This window comes from Neomonachus schauinslandi, chromosome 13, assembly GCF_002201575.2.
Source record: "Neomonachus schauinslandi chromosome 13, ASM220157v2, whole genome shotgun sequence".
Classification (NCBI taxonomy): Eukaryota; Metazoa; Chordata; class Mammalia; order Carnivora; family Phocidae; genus Neomonachus; species Neomonachus schauinslandi.
In genome coordinates, this window is record NC_058415.1 from 80,430,155 (window position 1) to 80,448,897 (window position 18,743).

General features: G+C 52.4%; 1 protein-coding gene across 5 annotated transcripts in view; it reads left to right on the forward strand.

The window, feature by feature from the left end:
- GSN (gelsolin) overlaps positions 1 to 18,743 on the forward strand; it is a 54,000-nt gene that overhangs the window by 16,664 nt on the left and 18,593 nt on the right. Inside the window, exons 1-3 of one of the 5 annotated variants that reach the window (XM_044920697.1) lie at positions 10,342 to 10,569; positions 12,740 to 12,939; positions 13,668 to 13,822. In XM_044920697.1, the coding sequence (XP_044776632.1) occupies positions 10,418 to 10,569; positions 12,740 to 12,939; positions 13,668 to 13,822 (507 nt within the window). In that variant the 5' untranslated portion in view covers positions 10,342 to 10,417. Of the gene's footprint in view, positions 1 to 10,341; positions 10,668 to 12,734; positions 12,940 to 13,667; positions 13,823 to 18,743 lie in introns of those variants that run through there. The other 4 variants (XM_044920698.1, XM_021691687.2, XM_044920699.1 and 1 more) reach the window with 4 other exon arrangements.

The following is an 18,743-nucleotide window of genomic DNA, read 5'->3' on the forward strand; positions in this document are numbered from 1 at the left end:
TCACTTTTCTCGCTGCATGCTTGGGCAGAATGGAGCATGGGAAGTGCATGGGCTTTAAAAAAAAGAAAAAAACAACACAGCTTTTTGGAAGTCTAATGTACATAAGTTGTCAAAGTAAATTTATACGTAATTTACATACACATAATTCACCTATTTTCATTAATTCAATGACTTTTAGTAAATTTACAGAATTATGCCACCATTACCACAATCCAGTTTGAGAATATTTCCATCACCCCAAATCCTCCCTAAATGATGCCTTTGCCTGCTTGCTGGCAGTCTCCACACCCACCCCTCCCTGGTCCACCACTAATCTACTTTCTGTCTCTTCAAGTGCCCAGACCTGTGTGCCCCTCCCAGCTTCACTCCTTCTGGCTGTGTGACCGCATGCACATTATTGCCCCTCTCTGAGCTTTGGATTTCTCCTCCGTAGCAGAGGGGAAAATCATATCCTTCTTGCAGCTTATTGTTTGAATTTCACTAATGTGGTGGAAGGTCTGATGCCTAGTGGGAGCCAGGGATGTGGGAGCCTGGCAGGGAGTTTAGGAGGTAGTACAGGTCCCTGGGTGTGTTTGTAACAATGTCAGCAAACATTGTATTGACTCTGTGCGGAGCACTGGGCTAAGCATTTTAAATGCATGATCTCCTTTAATGCCCACAACTCTTATGCCGTGAGTGTTAATATCATTTCTATTTCATAGCCAAAGATACTGAGGCACCAAGAGCGGAGGTAACTTCTCTCTGGTTGCATAGGTAACAGTTGGAAGGGCTGGGAATCTGTCCTCCTTCATCCTTACACTGCAGACTGGAAACACAGCACGGAGTGAGGGACCCTGTTTGTCTGGCACAGTTTGTGACACACACTTTCAAGGGACAGGACCTGGTATTTCAAAAGATGGTATGTACGACAGAGTGCATCAAACACAGATGTACATGGGGCGTGATGTACGGTCTAAGTGATGTGGGCCCCAGTGCACGCACCACGCATCAGGGTACACATGCAGGACAAGGCATGAGGAACACGGGCCTGGTATGGGGCGTAGAGAACGTGGTGTATATGATGCTGGGACATGGGAGCCAGGATACGGGGCTTGAGATACAGCAACAGGACAGGCTCCCGGGCCGCAGAAGGACCGTTTCCATGTCAGTGTGCCAATTTTCTCCTCTCACAAAGGCCTGTCTGGTTTTTTTTTTTTTTTTTTTTTTTTTTTTTTTTTTGCCTCCTCCTCCCTGTCTCTTTCGATGCCAGAGTGGGAGTGTCCTGGACGAGTGGGGCCCAGGGTACCCCCTACTACCCTATGAGCTCAGACAGGGGTCAAGGCTTGGGGCCAAGACCACGGCTCAGAAAGAGCCTGCCAGGCCCCCAGATCCCTTCTCTGGGAGGGAGCTGTGAGCGCCACCATTGGCTGGGCCAGAGCCGGGTAATTTTCCTCTAAGCCTTCCTGTCTTCTGCTCCCCTCCCTGGCTGCCGCTGCTGGCTGCAAGCACGTCTGCATTCCGGGGGGCTTAGGGGAGAGAGCACACACAGCTGCTGGGGTTAAGAAGCAGGATGCCACCAGCTGCTGCGGGAGGAATGGAGGGGGGGTGCGGGGTGCCTGGAGGAGGCAGTGGCTCCAGGCTAGCATTTCCTGAGCCCTCTGGCACCTGGTGCACACGGCCTTCTCTTGTCTGGTCTGCACGTGAGCCCCAGTAGCCTGATGAGGAGACTGAGGCTCAGAAAGGCAGGAGCTTGCCCAGGGTCACACAGGGGCAGAGGCAGAGCTGAGGCTAGACCCCCAGCTCTTCTGGAGGCAGAAGAGTGACGTAACGAGGCAAGGTTAGGTGGCACAGAGAGTGTTGTTGGGGCTATCAGTGGGTAACGAGGCTGAAAGAGCAAGGAGGGCCTTGAATGCCAGGTTGGGGGTCCTGACTTTCAGTCTGCACTGGGGGCTATGGAAGGGTCTTGACAAGTGATGATACAATCTCTATGGATCATGGGAGAGTCGAAGGCAGTGGGAAAGCTGGTGCAGTGGTTGCAGAGGAAAGATGGAGACCCTGAACCAGGACAGTCCTGAGATGTGTGTGTGGTGGAGGGGAGGTAGGAGATGGGAAGTGAGTGTGAAGCGGGAAGGGAGTGTGGGGGGTTGAGACTTCCACTCTGGCCTCAGCCCTTCTGTAAAATGTCCCGGTGGAATGACTCTGGTTAGGCTCAGTGTCACAGAGGGTTCCGGAAGCCCCCAGAGGGCCGGACACCTGCAGGAGGATGCTGGTCACAGGGCAGGTGCCTGGGCAGAGGTGAAGCTGGGAACACCCCCAGGGAGAGAAGACGGCCCCCGTTTCGGAGAGCGACCTTGGGCCAAGCACTGAGTTTTGTGGTGTGCTAGATCTTGTTTCATTCTTCCATCTGGTTGTGATTATTTTCTGAGCCGGGAAAGGAACAAAAGCATTCCATTATTCTACCTCTGTTTACGTTGAAGAGGGAAAAGAACTTTAGAAAAAAACTATTAAAATTAAAAGGATTAGTAACAATAAAAAATATCTTTGAATCTCTGGTAGTTCTATTGTGGGTAAAAGTTTGAGATACATTGCAAAGAATCTCTAATCATGCCATAGGCTTTGGAGTTTTTCCATAACTGACTTTTACTAGTATCAAGTTTTGGTAAGCCTATGAGATCACCTGGCCACTTTATACCCAAGGACACAGGCTCAGAGAGGTTGAGTCACTTTCTCAGGGTCACCGGGTACTGAGTGATAGGACTGGGATCAGATGGTGACTCCGGAGCCCTCGTTCTTTGTGGTGGGGGCAGACCAGAGAAGAGAGCAGAGTGTCATGAGGAGAAACTCATGAGGGGCTGGAAGGCAGGGCAAGCTCTTTAGGTGCTGGCTGGAGGCCCTCTCCTGAGATGCCTCCCCATCTCTGGCACCAGCAACCATTCTGGGTCTCTGGGCCTTGGCTGGGCTCCCCAGCCCTCTCCTGTTCTGCATGCAAGGACACAGAGATAGAGGTCAAGGGTAGATATGGGGACCAGTGAGCTGTATGTGTATAGGGTCTAGATATATGCTGGGAGTTTGTCTTTGGATATTATGGCTATTGAGTACCTGCTGCATGCCAAGCACAGTGCCAGGGGCTCCTTCAATCCTCCAAGACACCCTACAGGGTAGGAATCGTCACCCCATTTTCTAGAGGAGGAAATTAAAGCATTGCAGAAAGGCCCCTTGCCCGAGTCCCCTTGCAGTAGGGATTTAGGTTGTGTTCAAACTCACACTGGACATTGCCTTGTGTTCCCTTTGATAGAAGGTTGTGCATCCTTCACCCTGTTGGTCATTCTTGGTATCCTGAGCTCGTGGGGGCTTGACCCCTGCTCCTGGACCCTGTCATCTCTCCTCTGTCCCACACCTGCCCCCTTTGTGTTTCTCCAGAGTTCTGCCTGCAGCATGCAGACTGATACCCAGGTGGATGGGCTCGAGCTTCTTGCCAGAGCCCAGCACGGGGGTGTTGGCCATAGTTGGCTGTGCAAGGCTCAGGGACCAAGAAGGGCTTCATTTAGAGTCCCCAGCAGGAGGGACATGTCACTGTCTTCTGATGTCCTGTTTTCATTGTTCCCACCATGATGACTGTTGGCCTAGGGAGCTTCTAACATGCCTGGTAAATCCTGAAGGATGAACTTGATCCCCAGACAGGCAGGAGGGACCTTGGCCAAATGCACAAACCTTATTTGCCTTTCCTGTTTCTTTCAGAATCCTAGAGCCCCAGGGCCCAAAGGGTCATTAGAGATGAGCTGGTTCACTCGTCTCCTGAGTCCTCTTGGCTGGTCACCACTGAGCAGCTCATTACCTCTCCAGAAGAGGGGGAAAGAAAGTGGCATTTTTGAACATTTATTTTATGCCAGCCATAGTCCTAGGATCTTCACATTTATGGTCTCATTCAGTCCCCTCCACTTGCCTTTGAGAAAGATAGTTTTACCCCAGTTTTATGCATAAGGAACTTCAGTCTCAGAGATACTTACTGAACCCCCAGCAAACAATAACCAAAGCTTGCTTTATAGTTGCATACTCTATGCCGAACGCTTTGCTAAGCCCCACATGTGTTTTACCTTACTAAATTCTCACAGCAACCCTAGGAAGAAGGTATTACAATCCCCATTTTACAGATGAGGAGATTGAGGCCCAGAGAGCAGAAGCGACTCGCTGAAAGCCACACAGCTCGGGAGTGCTAGGTCAGGGCTTTACACCCAGATTTTCCTGGCAGGAGCTCTTGCTACAGTCATGCCCGTTGTTTTTCTCCTTCTTGGAAAGCCTTTCCTCTGTGGAGCAGAGAGCTGCCTCCCATGGCTTCTGCTCATTCTGGCTCTGGTTCGGGCATCAGAGCCCCTGCCTCCCCAGATGTTTGCATCTGGAGACTGTGTCCCCATCATCTCCTGGTCCCACGGCTACATTGCCTATAGTTGGGCCTCTTTGTCCTGCTGCTGACTTGTGTTTGTGCCCTGTGTCCCCTGTTGCTGGGTTGCGGGGTGCTGGAGGGCCTAGGACACGGCTTTTGTCACTGTTTACAGCCCCAGCCGCTGGCCTGCCAAGCCTCCGAGGGCCAGCTCCCCCCGCCCCCCGCCCACCGAGAAGGGGAGACAGACTACAAAGTGGACCCTGGCAGGAAGGGTGCTGGGCTCCTAGCCATGGCCAAATCTGGCTGCTTCCAGGGCATGGGGTCAGGAAGTGGTGGGGCCAGGCCCCCTCTCAATGTCCTGTCCTGGCTCTCAGCACTAAGTGGGGTTGCCTCTGGAAACTGGGAAAGGGCCAGTGGCTTCAGTCCCTGGGATAGTTGGCCTCTTGGATGTGGCGTCAGCCAAGCTCTACTGGCCATCTCCCCAACAGCTGTCCACACCCAGGGTAGACAGGGCCAAGGCGGAGGTCCAGCTGGCTTTTCCAGGGGACCCTGTCCTATCACGGGCTCAGGCCTCAGCTCTGATCTGGGAACCCGAGACCTGGGTTCTAAGGGTACCCTGCCAGGTACTTGCTGTGTGACTCCGAGAAATGACACTCTTATTCTTGGTATCATCGTCTACAAAGAGGATGGACTAATGAACATTGCGGCTAACAAATCCTCCTCTGGGTAACTCCCGCCAACAGTCCAGAGCTCCCAACTCTCCTTTGACTGGACCTCACTATCCCTGTTCACAGATGGCTGACCTGAGGCTCAGAGGGAGGGTAACTTGCTCCGGGTCACACAGCTTCCACCTCAACTCAAGGATCTCACTGTGGAATCCGTAACCTTATCTGTTCCTCTCGTGGGGTGTGTACGTGCTGAGCAAAGGCCTCTGTGCAAAGAAACGAGACGGTTTCAGGAAGAAGGGTGCTGACTTTTGTAGAGCTCCTCCTGTGTGTTGGGCCTTTGGCCCTCCTCCCTTCTCTGTGAGATAGGTATCATTCTCCCATTCGAGAGATAAGGAGACTGAGGCCCTGATCCCAGGAGTGGAGTTTCCAAGGTTCTGAAACACGTGTGTTTTCAAGTCCACAGGCTCCCCACACCGCACCAAGGCCCTGTCCAGTTTCGCTGGGTTTCGTAACTGGCTTCTCTGTTTACTGATTATATTAGCACAGTCCAGGGCAGGAGGGGCGGGTGTTCCCAGGAGGACCCAGAGAACAGCAGTGAGCCAGAAAGCAAACAAGCTCCGAGAGACAGGGCTTCCCGTGAGTGGCCGGCTGCCTGAGAAATGAGCAGCAGTGTTTGGGGTGAAGAGAAAAGAACAGGGTGGTGTCTTCCAGGCCCAGCCAAGGGCCTTTTGTACGTAGTGGCTGGGGGCGGAAGGTGCGACCGCCTCCTCCAGTCTCTGGTAGCTGCCCTGGGACACCCAGAGAGACATGAAGACAAGCCTAAGGTCACAGAGTGAGAGGGAGCAGGGCCAGAGCTGGTTGAGGGGGTCTAACTGCAGGGGAGGGACATGGGCCCCTTCCTGTGGCAGACACTGAAAAGCTGCCTAGCAGGTGCTGGGCAGTGGGCAGGAGCCAGGAGCAGCCAAGATCGAGGGTCAAGGGGATGTCTGAGTTCCAGAGGAGGACAGGGACTAGGGCATGTGCTCACAGGGCAGGTGGTGGCAGAGCCAGCCTGGCTCCCCAACTCAAAGAAACCAGGCCCATGAGTGGCCCAGAGTACAGGGGCCTCGGTCTCTCTTCTGCTCTGTGGCCACAGCCTGGGGGTCTTCCTAGGACATGCCTTTGCCCTGGGTACTCACACAGGTATGTGGAGGCCCAGAGGGCCTTCCTGTGATCTCCTGCCCCAGCCTGGGGAGGTGGGGGGGGGGGGCGGGGGTTGGCTGTCTCAGAGACTCCTGGCTGCCAGGCTTGGCCTGGGCTTGACTGGTTTAGGGACTGCAGCCCTTCATCTGGAAACATCACTGTTGCTCCCTGCCCAGGCCGGATGGTGGCAGGTGGTCCTGCTTGATACCCCCAGACAGAGCTTGGGGACTAGAGGCTTGTGTTTGAATCTCAGCAATGCCTCTTTCCAGCTGAGTGGCCCTGAGTCAGTGACTGAAGCTCCCTGAGTCTGTGTCCCCATCTGTAACATGGGGACTTGAATGCCTGTTTCCCCTGGTCGCTGTGAGGAGACTCGGTATTGGACCCCCGCGCCACTTTCCTATCTCTCTTCTCCCAGAGATGTCTGGACCCGCAGGTGAGGTGGCATGCTGCCATTGGTGATGGTAGTTTCTCCTTCTGCAGGTTGGGCCCTGGACTGTCTGAATCAGAGGGTCCTGTAGAGGTGACCCACTCCAGTGCCCCTGTTTTACAGATGGGAACCCTGAAGCTCACAGATACATAGGTTCTGGATATGGTTGCACAGCCAGTTTCTGGGAATGCATCTTAAGAGTCAGAGCATGCTGCCCCAATACATGGGGCATATGGAGACTTGAGGCTCAGACAAGGACAGGGACTTGTCCAAAGTCACCCAAGAAGTCAGTGGCAGAGGCAGGCCTAGCACTTGAGCCTCTTCCTTTTTACCTAGGTGTCTTTCTTTTGCACCCAAATCCCCCTGCTGTCTTGAACTCACACATCCTCCCCCAGGCAGGGAGCAGCGTAAGGCCACGTTGCCCCATTGGAGCCCACACATCACTGCCCTGTAGCGAGAATTTCCAGGCTGTGGGCTCCCCTGGGCGGGAGTGGGGGTGGTGGGAAGGGGCTGGGGTCTCTTCATCAGGTCCCAGGCTCCAGAGCTATGTGACAGGCAAAGCTGCAGGGCCTTTGTAGTCAGTAACCTGGGGGCCGGGGACCCTGGGCTGGTGGTCAGTGACCCCCGGGGCCAAGGCCAAAGCCGCAGCAGTCTTCTGTGAATCACCAACCGGCCAGGTCAGGGCCACACTGCTCCAGAAGGGACTGCTCAGCTAGGCTAGCTGCCAACTCACTTTCACTCTGGGGGCTGGGATGGTGAGGAAATTTCTTCTTCCTTCTTTGTTTGTATTTTCTGAACTGTCTAATGAGCAGGCATCACTTGAAGTATATTTTTAATGGTATTATTTCTTTTTAAAAGGGAAAAAAAACCCCAATGACAGTGGATGGATGCATGCTTGTAGTTTCAAACCCTACAGCTCATTTTATTTCCAGGCAAGTATTTAGGTGTAAGTTATCTACCATAACAATTCGCCCACTGTAAGCGTTCAGTACTCTGATTTTTGGTAGATTTTTCGAGAGTGTAATCATCACCATTTTCCACTGTTAGAATGTTTTCATTACCCTTGGGTGTCCTCTCAGGCCGATGACAGGGATCTGGGCGCTCACTCCAGCCTTGGGCAAGCACAACTCTCCCCCTTCGTCCCTTTCAAGCAAACTGCCTGGACAGTTTGGCGTTTACCCTCCTTGACTTTTTAAGGATGTGTGCAAAAACGGAACCCTTATAAAAAAAGAGGAGAGGAGCCATACTATAGTCCTTGTACAATTTGCCTTTTGCACTTAAAGGTTTCTCTTTACTTCCTGCATCCCTACTATGTGCCAGGCACAATCAGATCTAGCTCATTCTTTCTTCACAGCTGCAAAGTAGTCCATTGTATGGTGGCTCTGTAATTTATTGAATCGGGACATTTGGGTCCTTTCCAGTTTTCTTCAAACGATGCTTCAGTGAATCCTTGTATATATATTTTGGTGTTTCTCTGTAAGTAATACTGAAGGAAGCGGAACTTTTGTTGCATTGTGTCGTTCTCGAATTTGGGGAGTTAAATTGCTATCCAGAGAGGTGAAACCGGTTTATGCTTACGGCAAGAGCATATGGGAACTCTGGGGTTTTTATAATCCTCCAAATCCCCAGCAAGAGGGAAGAGCTCTGAATGCAGACTCTGCAGGCCCAGGCCTCAGGCACCTCCCTAGGACTCCCCACAGACCCCGGGATAAAGTTCAGACTCCAGCGGGGCACATGGGCCCCTGTGACTCCTGCCACCATCTCATCTCTTCTTGCTCCCTGTGTTTTAGGTTGGACCCCTCCTTATCCACTGGATGTGGCCTGTGTTTGCTTGCCCTTTGCCCGTGCTGTCCCCTCTCTTAGAATGTCTTTTTTTCTCAATCTCCCTCTTCCTTGTCCTTTGAGGCCTAGGTCACAAGTCCTTTCTATCACAAAGCCTTCTTGCAATCCCTACAGTCTGAATTGCCTTCTCTCTGTGTTCCCTTAGCTCTTTATCTGACCCACAGACTGCCTTAAGTGGGAGGAAGTTGTGGGTGGTGCAAGGCAAACTTCAGCCTGATTTGATAGAAGCTGGGCTCCAGGAGGAGCTGGGATAGGTGACCATAGCTTGGGGGGAATGGGGACAGGAACCCATTTACCTAGTTGCAGGCCAGGCCATTTTCATATATACAGACTGACTTAATCCTCAGCAACTACATCAGACTGATTTAATCCTCAGCAACTACTATACCCATTTAGTAGATGAGGAGACTGAGGCATAAAGTATTTTACACACAGTGGAAGCGGGGGTCAAACCAGATCTCCAGCTCCCCAGTTCACTTCCTCTCATTGCACTAGGCTGTTGGGAGAGAGGATGGGAAGAGAACTTGGAAACAGAGAAGTGGGTCCAACAGAGTGGTGGGAGGGATAAGGGAGGAGTTGATGGAGGTGGAAAGCAGGCCTCCTTGACTCGGAATATTATTTGTTCTAACACAATGCCTGGGTGCCTCTAGTGGGACAGTAGGGAGGGTGGGAAGGGAGCCTTAGAATGAGGAAGAGACTTAAATCCGTCTTCCCCAGGGGGAGCCGATAGATAAGATCTGGAAGTGGAAAAAAAAAAAAAAAAAAAACCCTCCCCTGGAAAAAAGAAAAAATAAACCCACAGAACCACCACCACCAACTACAAGAACCAACAGGGCTTGGTATTTAAGATATGAGGGCAAGCCCAGAAGCATCAACTAAAGGAGGTCGATCGAATAGGTTGCTCCTGGGGAAAACTGAGTGGGGTTGAGAGGGAACAATTGGTACAAATAGGTGACTTTAAGTTGTGATAAAAATAAACTTTTAAAAAATAAAACCTGTTGGGGCTCCTGGATGGCTCAATCGGTTAAGCGTCTGACTTCAGCTCAAGTCTTGATCTTAGGATCCTGCCTGCGTTAGGCTCCGGGCTCAGCAGGGAGTCTGCTTGTCCCTCTGCCCCCCTCCTCATGCACACTCCCTCCCTCTCTCTCTCTTTCTCAAATAAATAAATAAATAAATAAGGTCTTTAAAAAATAAAAACAAACTTTTTAAAAAGAAGGAAAGAAGGGTGGTCTCAAGTAAAGCAGAACCTGCCATCTCAGCTGAGAGGTCTGCCTGTCCCTCTGGAGTCTTGCTTGCTCACTGGAGCAATGAAGGCAAGCCCCCTGCATGCCTGCCCCTAGCTGGGGGCAGCTGCATGCTGCCTAGGTGGGCCTTCCACCCAAACTACCTGAGTTCAGATCTTGGCGGCACCATTTCCTAGCTGTGTGCAAGTTGCTTGACCATTCTGCACTCAGTCTTTCCCTTTGTAAAATGGGGCTGTCCATAGTACCTACTCTGTAAAGGATGGTAGGAGACGCCAGCCTTTATATGATGTGTGGAAAGCCTTCAAAAACTGTTTTTTATGTTTTTGCTGGAGATGTTAGGTGCAGAGAGGGGAGGGGGCTCGCTGGGGCACACCAGGAGGCTGAGCTGGGCTTTCTGCCTTTCATACCTGCACGCACCCCTTTAGTGTGCATTGCGTTGGCGCCTGCTGTATTTCAGGCCCTTTGCTGGGTCTCGCCCCCAGAGCAGGGGTGAAGGGACAGCTACGCCCAGTCGGGTCTGTCGGGGTTGGATCCCCGACGTCTCCAACCTCCAGGCCTGATCCCCGCCCCTCCCGGGCCCGCGCCCTCCCTAAGGGGCGGTCCCCGGCTTGAGTGGGAAGGGCCGGCGGCTATATAGGCTCGGTGACCCGGAGATCGAGGCTGCCGACTGGGGTCTTCTGCCGCCGGCGCTGCCATGGCTCCGCACCACTCTGCGCCCGCGCTTCTCTGCGCGCTGGTCCTGGCGCTGTGCGCGCTGTCGCCGCCGGCTCTCGCGGCCACCGCTTCGCGGGGGGCGGCCCAGGGGCGGGTGCCCCAGGCGCGGGTGAGTGCCCAGGGGGCCCCGGGGCTCCCGGAGTAACTCTCTATTGTAAGTTCTTGCAGATACAGCGCTAGGAAAAGGGGAGTAATTCAGGTCTAGAATGGAAAAACTGTTTTGTTGCTTTGTAAGTATCTCTTGCTGCTTCCGGGGCTCCCGTGGATTGAGGGTGGGAGCCTCAGGGCGCCTGGCTGTTACCCTCCCTAGAGGCTAACCTCACCTTGGCCGGATTTCTTGTTCCCTAGCCTCTGCCTTTTGATTTCTTACCCATCTCCGCCTCCTGATTTCTCCTTTTCCCTCTGCCTGATTTCTCTCCCCTCTTTTGATTTTTTTTTTTTTTTTTTTGTCTTGAACAACATTTAAACTCTGATGTTTCAGGAGACACTTTAGGATCTTGAAGGGCCTGAGGCATGGAGAGGTGGAAGTGATTCTGCCAAGGACCCCTTGGTTGAGGGTTGAGGCTTTGACAGTGACTGCTGATCCTGAGGATGCCGCGTGAGGGAGGCGGCATGCAGCGTGGAATGAGAAGCCAGGGCCCTGCTCTGTTACTGGATGGCAGAGTGACCATGGATAAGTCACTTCCCTTCCCCAACAGTGTGGGACACGAGAATCTCTCTCTAAGATTCCTCCCAGCTCTGATATTCTGTGAATAACTAGCAGAGAATGTACTGAGTTGTCTTCCCAAGGAAATGGACAAAACTACATGCAGTAGCCAGTAGCCGAGACAAAGGCCTCAAATAGTTCTTCGATATTTCCAAAGCCTCAGGGCTTAGACTCCCAGCTCGACGTTGGCGCAGCCCTGGGGTCAGTCATGTGCGGGCTGAGGTAGGCAGCAGATTAGGAATAGCAGAGTCAGGGACCACTGCACAGTTTGCGGTGATAAATTTGTCAGGCCCACGGGCAGGGATCCTCCCCAGTAGAAGCGTGCTGGGTGGCCACTTACCTTGCCTCCTCAGGTGACCCGGAGCCCTCCCGCCCCCAGTCAGCTGAGAGTTTTAGTTATAGGGATGTGTCCTGTCCTTGGACCCATCTTCTGATTTTTTTTCTTTCATTTCAGATTCTTCTTTCTCATCTGATTTCTCTTTTCCCTCTCCAGTATTTCCCCCCTCTTTCTTGTATGATCTCACCTCTGTCTGCTTATCCTCATTACTGTTATTTATTCTTCCTTCCCTGATATGTCTGCCCTGTCTGGTTTCTCCTTCTCTCTCCTGTTTTCCTTTTGTGTTTCTCCACCCCTCTGCCTGAGTGCTCCCCATCTGGTTTCCCTTAGATCCGTCCTCCGGCCTGAGGTGACCTGTGCCTGCTGATTTCTGCCGTCCAGCTCCAGGCTAACCATCCTGCTCTGCTCCATCTCTAGACCCTGTGCATGTCTGACGGGCTTTCCCCCATCCTTGACCACCTCATCTCCAACAGGCTCCTACAGACCCTGGCTGCGTCCTCTCCACCTTTCCCAAGAAATGGAATTGGGGGTGGGATGTTGGTGGGGGGGCAGGAGGGAGGAGGCAGACAGCTCAGGAGGCCACTTGGGCTCAGCCATCTAGGTCCTTCTTGGGAGTGTGATGGGGATATGGATGGGACATGGGAAATCTTCCAAAGAGCAAAAGCAAACAGGCTGTGTGACCTTGGGCCAGTCTCCTCTGTTTGGGCCTCAATTTCCCTATCTGCAGAATGGGGTTGGATAATGAGCTCTCTGAGGACCCTTCTAGTTCTAAGAGTCGCTGAGGATGCTGGAAGGGAACACACTGAACCCCTGGAGACCCCAGATTTACCTTTGCCATGTGAGGGGTTCTCCCTATGGTTCCAGAACTTCTGCTCTTGGAGCTTGTGGGCAATGCCTGCTATGCCACTTCCTAGCCGGGGGTCCTTGGCAGAATCACTTTCACCTCTCCATGCCTCAGCTGCCCCATCCAATTGGCACTAAGAAGGGGAGGGAGAAGGAAGGTAGAGCCTTCTGTTCCTCCATCATCAGTGAGCTGAGTAGGCAAGACAGACTCTGGTCAAGGACAGGGTTTGGAGCCTAAACTCTGCCCTGTTTGCTCACTCCCAGAGACAGGGGTAGGCTCGCCTCCGGGGTGGGGAGAGTCAGAGGCTCAAGTGAGATGCTCTTGGGGCTGGAAACCACCCTCCCTCGTGTCCTGGGGTCTCTCCTCGCCAAGGCTCCTGCCTCTGCTCAGGCTCCTCCTGTCTCTTCCAGCCCAGCAGCATGGTGGTGGAGCACCCCGAGTTCCTTAAGGCGGGGAAGGAGCCCGGCCTGCAGATCTGGCGCGTGGAGAAGTTTGACCTGGTGCCTGTGCCCCCCAGCCTCTATGGAGACTTCTTCACAGGCGACGCCTACGTCATCCTGAAGACGCTGCAGTTGAGGAATGGGAACCTGCAGTATGACCTCCACTACTGGCTCGGTGAGGCCCCCCCCCCCCCCGTAAAGCGTGGCCCCTGGAGGCATGGTCCCCAGGAAGCGCCACGGGAACTAAGAGACTGTTGAGCATCAGATATGTGCCAGCCCCTTGGCTAATGGTGTCCCGGGACTCTAGAGCCAGCCTGTCCCAGTTCAGACCCCGGCTCTGCCCTTTGGCAGGCCACCCAGTGCCTCTGTAAAGGGGACGTGGTGATGACACCACACGACCTCACGGGAGGGTTTGAGGGTTCGAGAGGTTACCATGGTGCTCAGAGCTGGGCTGACGTGGGGCCCCTGGAGCCCCTCCACACTTCCCTGGCTCACTTCCAGCCACACCCCAGTTTGCCCTTCGGAGTTAGGAGCCTGGAGTCCCCGCTCTGCTGGGTGACTCCATAAATCCTGCCTGCTCTTTGCACCTCCCTTTCCTAATCTGTGAGTTGAGCCACTGCCTCAGGCCCTACTTCATGTCTAGAGGTCTGAGAGTGAGTACGGGGGGAATGAGAGAGGTGAGTATGGGGGACGTGTCAGAGCTGAGAGGACTCTTAGAGACCATGGAGTCCAGCCCCCACTGCCCCATTATACAGATGGATCAACTGAGGCCCACAGAAGGCAAGGGCTTGCCCAGCTTCTACAGCCAGGCCAGGGCAGCCCTGGGGGCTCCGGACTCCTCTTCCATGGGAGGCTGGGACTGCTTTTGGGAAGCCAGGCTCACGCTGTTCTGATGCCCCCTAGGCAATGAGTGCAGCCAGGATGAGAGCGGGGCAGCCGCCATCTTCACAGTGCAGCTGGATGACTACCTGAATGGCCGGGCCGTGCAGCACCGTGAGGTCCAGGGCTTCGAGTCGGCCACCTTCCTGGGCTACTTCAAGTCTGGCCTCAAGTACAGGGTAGGTCCCAGGCATCAGGGACAGAGGCACCAATGGCAGAGCCTCACTCAGGTCCACCCATCTCTCAGCCTTGTGGGATGATGTGGCAGACGGGTCAGAGCTCGGCTTTTGGAGCTAGCTAGCCCTGGGTTTGAATTCTGGGCCTTCCTAGCTATGTGACCTTGGACAAATCACACTGCCTCTCTGAGCTTCTGATTTCTTTTTTTTTAAGATTTTATTTATTTATTTGACAGAGAGAGAGACAGCAAGAGCAGGAACATAAGCAGGGGGAGTGGGAGAGGGAGAAGCAGGCTTCCCGCTGAGCAGGGAGCCCGATGCAGGGCTCGATCCCGGGACCCTGGGATCATGACCTGAGCCGAAGGCAGCTGCTTAACCGACTGAGCCACCCAGGCGCCCCTGAGCTTCTGATTTCTTATCTTAAAATGGAGAGAAGAAAATTCATCACTTCACAGGGTTGTCTTCCTAGCCCCAGCAGCGAGGGGTGGGAACCCAGCCTATCACTTCCCCAACAGTCCTGTTCCTACACCCATTAGTGCTTAGGCCCTGCCAACAGAAGGCCCCATGTTAGGTATTTGAAAGGGTACCCTTGACCACATTCCTCATTATTTTCATCAGAATCCCCCTTGAACGTGAACTCTGAGGAGTCTGAGCCAACACAGAGCTCTTCCCCTGCAACCCTCAGCCAGGTGGGGCTAAGCAAAGCCAAGCTAGGAGCTCTGAGAGGCTCTGCCCTAATATGCGTGACAAGCCAGCCACTTGGTGTCTCTGAGAGCCTCCCTTTCCTCTCTAGTTACGTGAGAGCCTGTTGTACCCTCCCTTCACTCCTGGAGAGAGGATTTGATGAAGGGTAGCTGGGAAATGCCTTGCCCAGGGCTTGGCACCCTGGAAGGGCTCAGGGAAAGCTGTAGGTTTACAAAGCTGCAGTTCTCTTCGGTCAGGATAGGGAGGGGATCACAAGCTTTGATAGCCAGATGAGCCTTAATGTCAGAGTCCAAAAATCTTATTTGAAGGTAGGAAGGGAAACTGAGGCACAGAGAGGTTAAGCAACTGGCACAGGGTCACACAGCAAGTCGGTCCCAGAGCCAGGACTAGAACCAAGATCTCCTGACTCCCAGCATTCTTTCCACTACACCAATGTGCCTCTCATGAGCGGGGTTCTCATATAGGGGTGAAGCCCCATCTGTGCTGTTGATGTGCTGTGTGACCTTAGAGAAGTCCTTGTCCCTCTCTGGGCCTTAGGGTCCTCTGTGCCAACAGGGTCTGAACAAGAGTCTGTTCAGGTGAGGGCACAGGGGATTGGATAATGGGAAAGCATTCTGGGATCCAGATAGCCCAGGGTAGGGTGTGTTCTGGGAACAGGCACTCGGGCCTGGGCTGGGTGGAGCTGGGCTGGATGCCCTGGAGCCTACCTCATGCCCCCTGTCTGCCAGGTTATCCATACCCACAGCTCCTCCTGCTGAGCTGTCCAGCTCCACCTTCCTCCTTTATGAGGCCTTGGTGTATTAAGAAGAAGAGGTGAGGTGGTTGGGAACCAGGCCCCAGAGCTGGAGAAGGACCAGGCCTTCTTACAGTTCTTAGAGCAGGAAGTGGAAAGAGCACTTGACGAGGAGTAAGGGAGAATGAGGTTCAGCACCCAAGGCTAGCCCCTGTAACTGCCGTGAGGCTTTGGGCCAGTCGGGTGCCTCTGGCCGTGTGCTCTCACGTATTTATTGAGCCCCTGTAACAACTGTGCCTGTTGATTGTTGCTGCTGTGTAGACACAGCAGCTTCACTTCTGGACAAGGTTAGCAGCTTACACAGCTGGTAAATGACGGAGCTGGGATTCAGTGTGAAGGGCCTAGCACAGAGCTCGCTCAGAGTGGATGTTTCAAGCCTCCCTGGTCTCTGATCTTCGTGCAGATGGGGCCTCGGAATCTGCGTGGGTAGCAAGCCTCTTCTACCCTCTGGTGCTTTTTCCAGGATGTTCTTGGACCATACTCTGAGGAATGCTCCAGGGAGCATCTGGGACTGGATTTGGGACTTCAGTCCTAAAAGGCCCAGGCTCCTCCTGGTGGAAATGGGAGGTCCAAAGCTGGTCCTGTTTTCCACCTTCTGCAAGTCCTCCAGCTGCCCCCGCACTTGGCAGGCCTAAAGTTCTTGGCCTGGTGCCCTCATCAATTATAGATCCCCAAGGAGCAGAGCTTGTTACGCAAGACTTGTTCCTGTGAAAGCCTGCTCCTTGGAACCAATTCTGTCCTCAGGGTGTGAGAAGGGGCAGGGAGGGGACAGGAGCCACTAGAAAGGGCTGTCGTAGGGCCTGGCCCCTCTTGTTCTGTAACCCCCCAATCCTTAAAAGTACTGCACTTTCCAGAATTGGTCCATCTCTCCTCCTCTTCCCTTTCCTCCTCCACCTCTCAGACAGAACCCTAGAGACCCTTTGTGGCTGGGTTATTTGAAACCCTTTGTTCAAACAGAATCCAGGCTGAGCTGAGTCAGAGAAGCCCCTGGCCCCACCGAGCCCTTCCGGGCCTCCCTCCCATTTCTGAGATAAGGAACCCAGAGTTCAGGGGGCTGGAGGGGACCAGCCCCAGTCAATACATTTTTCTTTGTTTTATAAGCAGTTTAACAGTTTAAAAAATGAAAGATCTTTGTAGCTTTTTTTTCTTTCTCTGACTACGAGTAATACAAGCTTTTAGTAAAGTGTCAAACATTATAGAAATACAGGTTTTAGAAAGTGAAAGCTCTCCATGATTCTACTTTTAGAGATATACACCAAATTCAACTTTACAGATATATATATATATATACATAATTATATATATTTATATATCTATATATATAGATCTGTCTACTATCTATATATATATCAAATGGATAATGTTTCTCTACGAACATATAGCTATGTATATTCATGTATAGACAGGGAACTATCTATCTATATACTCATCACTTTAATTTGGAAAGTGACTTTTAAGACCATCCTATTGAATTTTGTTCAAATAATGTGATGCCAATCTCGGCCTAATAATTAGACCATAGAAAGCAACAACCAATTCTGAAGGTTACAGTGAAAATTTCCACCCCCTGTACTTTTAGATCCACTAATGTCTTCCAAGAGCTTGCTTTTATCTTTCTGTTCATGTTTCCAAGTCTAATTTCCTAGATTGGTAAGTTAATTAATCAGGAGATTCATGTCCACCATCATGAAATATCAAGCATCCGTTTACTTTATAAATTCACATACAGAGAATTTATTGAAACCGAGGTTTATGACATAAAACAACCTTTTCCTTTTTAAAAAAATGTTTCTATTTTTAAATAACAAATAAAAGGCATGCTTGAACAAGTGAAATAGTTCAGAAACGTATAAAAAAGAGTTAAGGGCCTTTCTCTTCCGCCATGTCCCCATTGTCTCCTCTCTGAGGAATCCATGGAAATGGTTGGTGCGTCATTCCAGCACCTTTTGGAGAAGCTTTTCAGATCCACTGTCTTTTTAGAATGAAGTGCTTGGATCAGAACTGTCTGTGGACACTCAGGAGTTCCTGGGCTGGTAGACGGGCAAGGCTGGATCCCTGGAAGGGCAAACATGGGAGTACTGCCACCAACTAGCTGGGACCCTGGGTTTAGGGTGTAACCTCTTTAGACCTCAGTTTTCTAGTCTGTGAAGTGGGGCAACGAGAGTCCTTCCCTTAGGGGCTTGTTGTGAGGACCCGATTGCATGTCTGTAAAGCAGGTGCCCCAGCTCCCGGGCATGGACTCCCTAAGTGGCAGCCTCTGTGGTCATTACCAGGTGAGCGCAGGGCTTTGCATCTTCTTCCTCAGCTGCCCTTCCTCACCTGCCCCCCAGCGAGAGGTCCCTTGAAGTAGAGTGGAAGGAAAGGCTCTGTGAACACCTTGGGCAGCCCTGGCTCAGCCCAAGGGGATGCTCTTGAAAGGCCTCATGCTGGTACCAAGAAAGGACACCAGGGGGCGCTTCACTCACAATAGGAGAAACCACTCTTCTATTGGACCAACTTTGCTCTGAGCAGTGCCTTGTTTCTGCCTTCCATCCTGGGTGACCCTAGTTACCTTTGCTCTAAAAAAACCTGATGTTGGGCGCCTGGGTGGCTCAGTTGGTTAAGCGACTGCCTTCGGCTCAGGTCATGATCCTGGAGTCCCAGGATCGAGTCCCGCATCGGGCTCCCTGCTCGGCAGGGAGTCTGCTTCTCCCTCTGACCCTCCTCCCTCTCATGCTCTCTGTCTCTCATTCTCTCTCTCTCAAATAAATAAAATCTTTAAAAAAAAAAAGAAAGAAAGAAAACCTGATGTTGGGGAAAGAATGTGGGCTTTATGGATTCAGTCACACTTGGGTTCGAACCCTAGCTCCATCATTGACTAGCTGTGAGCTCTTGGGTAAGTCCCTTCGTTTCTGGACTCCACTTTCCTCATCTGTAAGATGGAGATAAGGACACCGTCCTCATAGATGATGCGAGCAACATGCCCAGCACAGTGGGCATTGCACCACCGCTTTTATGCTGCTTACTGTGTGTGGACATAATAAGAGCCCAATTCAAACTCGCTCCCTTGGTCCCCTTGCCCTCATGGAATCTGTGCCTCAAATCAGACTTGGCTTTGCTCTGCAAAGTGAGGTGGCAAAGAGGGGCCTGGACGGGGTGGCCACACTTCTGGCCTTAGTGGGAGCCCTTCTGCCTACACCCCGAAGGCACGTGGAGCAAGCTTGGGGATAGGAGGTGAAGTTTCCAGCCTGAGCTTTGCCGTACACTTGCCGACTGCCCTTGAGCGAGTCACTTCACATCTTTGGGCTTCAGTTTACCATGAGTAAAATGGGAAGCTCTGTAAGGACCTTGTCACCTCTGACTTGTCATACTGGGGCTGGGGACTGCTGGGGAGAAAGCCAGCCCCCTTTACTTGGTTTCTCCTGAGCCGAGCGCAGTTTTGACTAC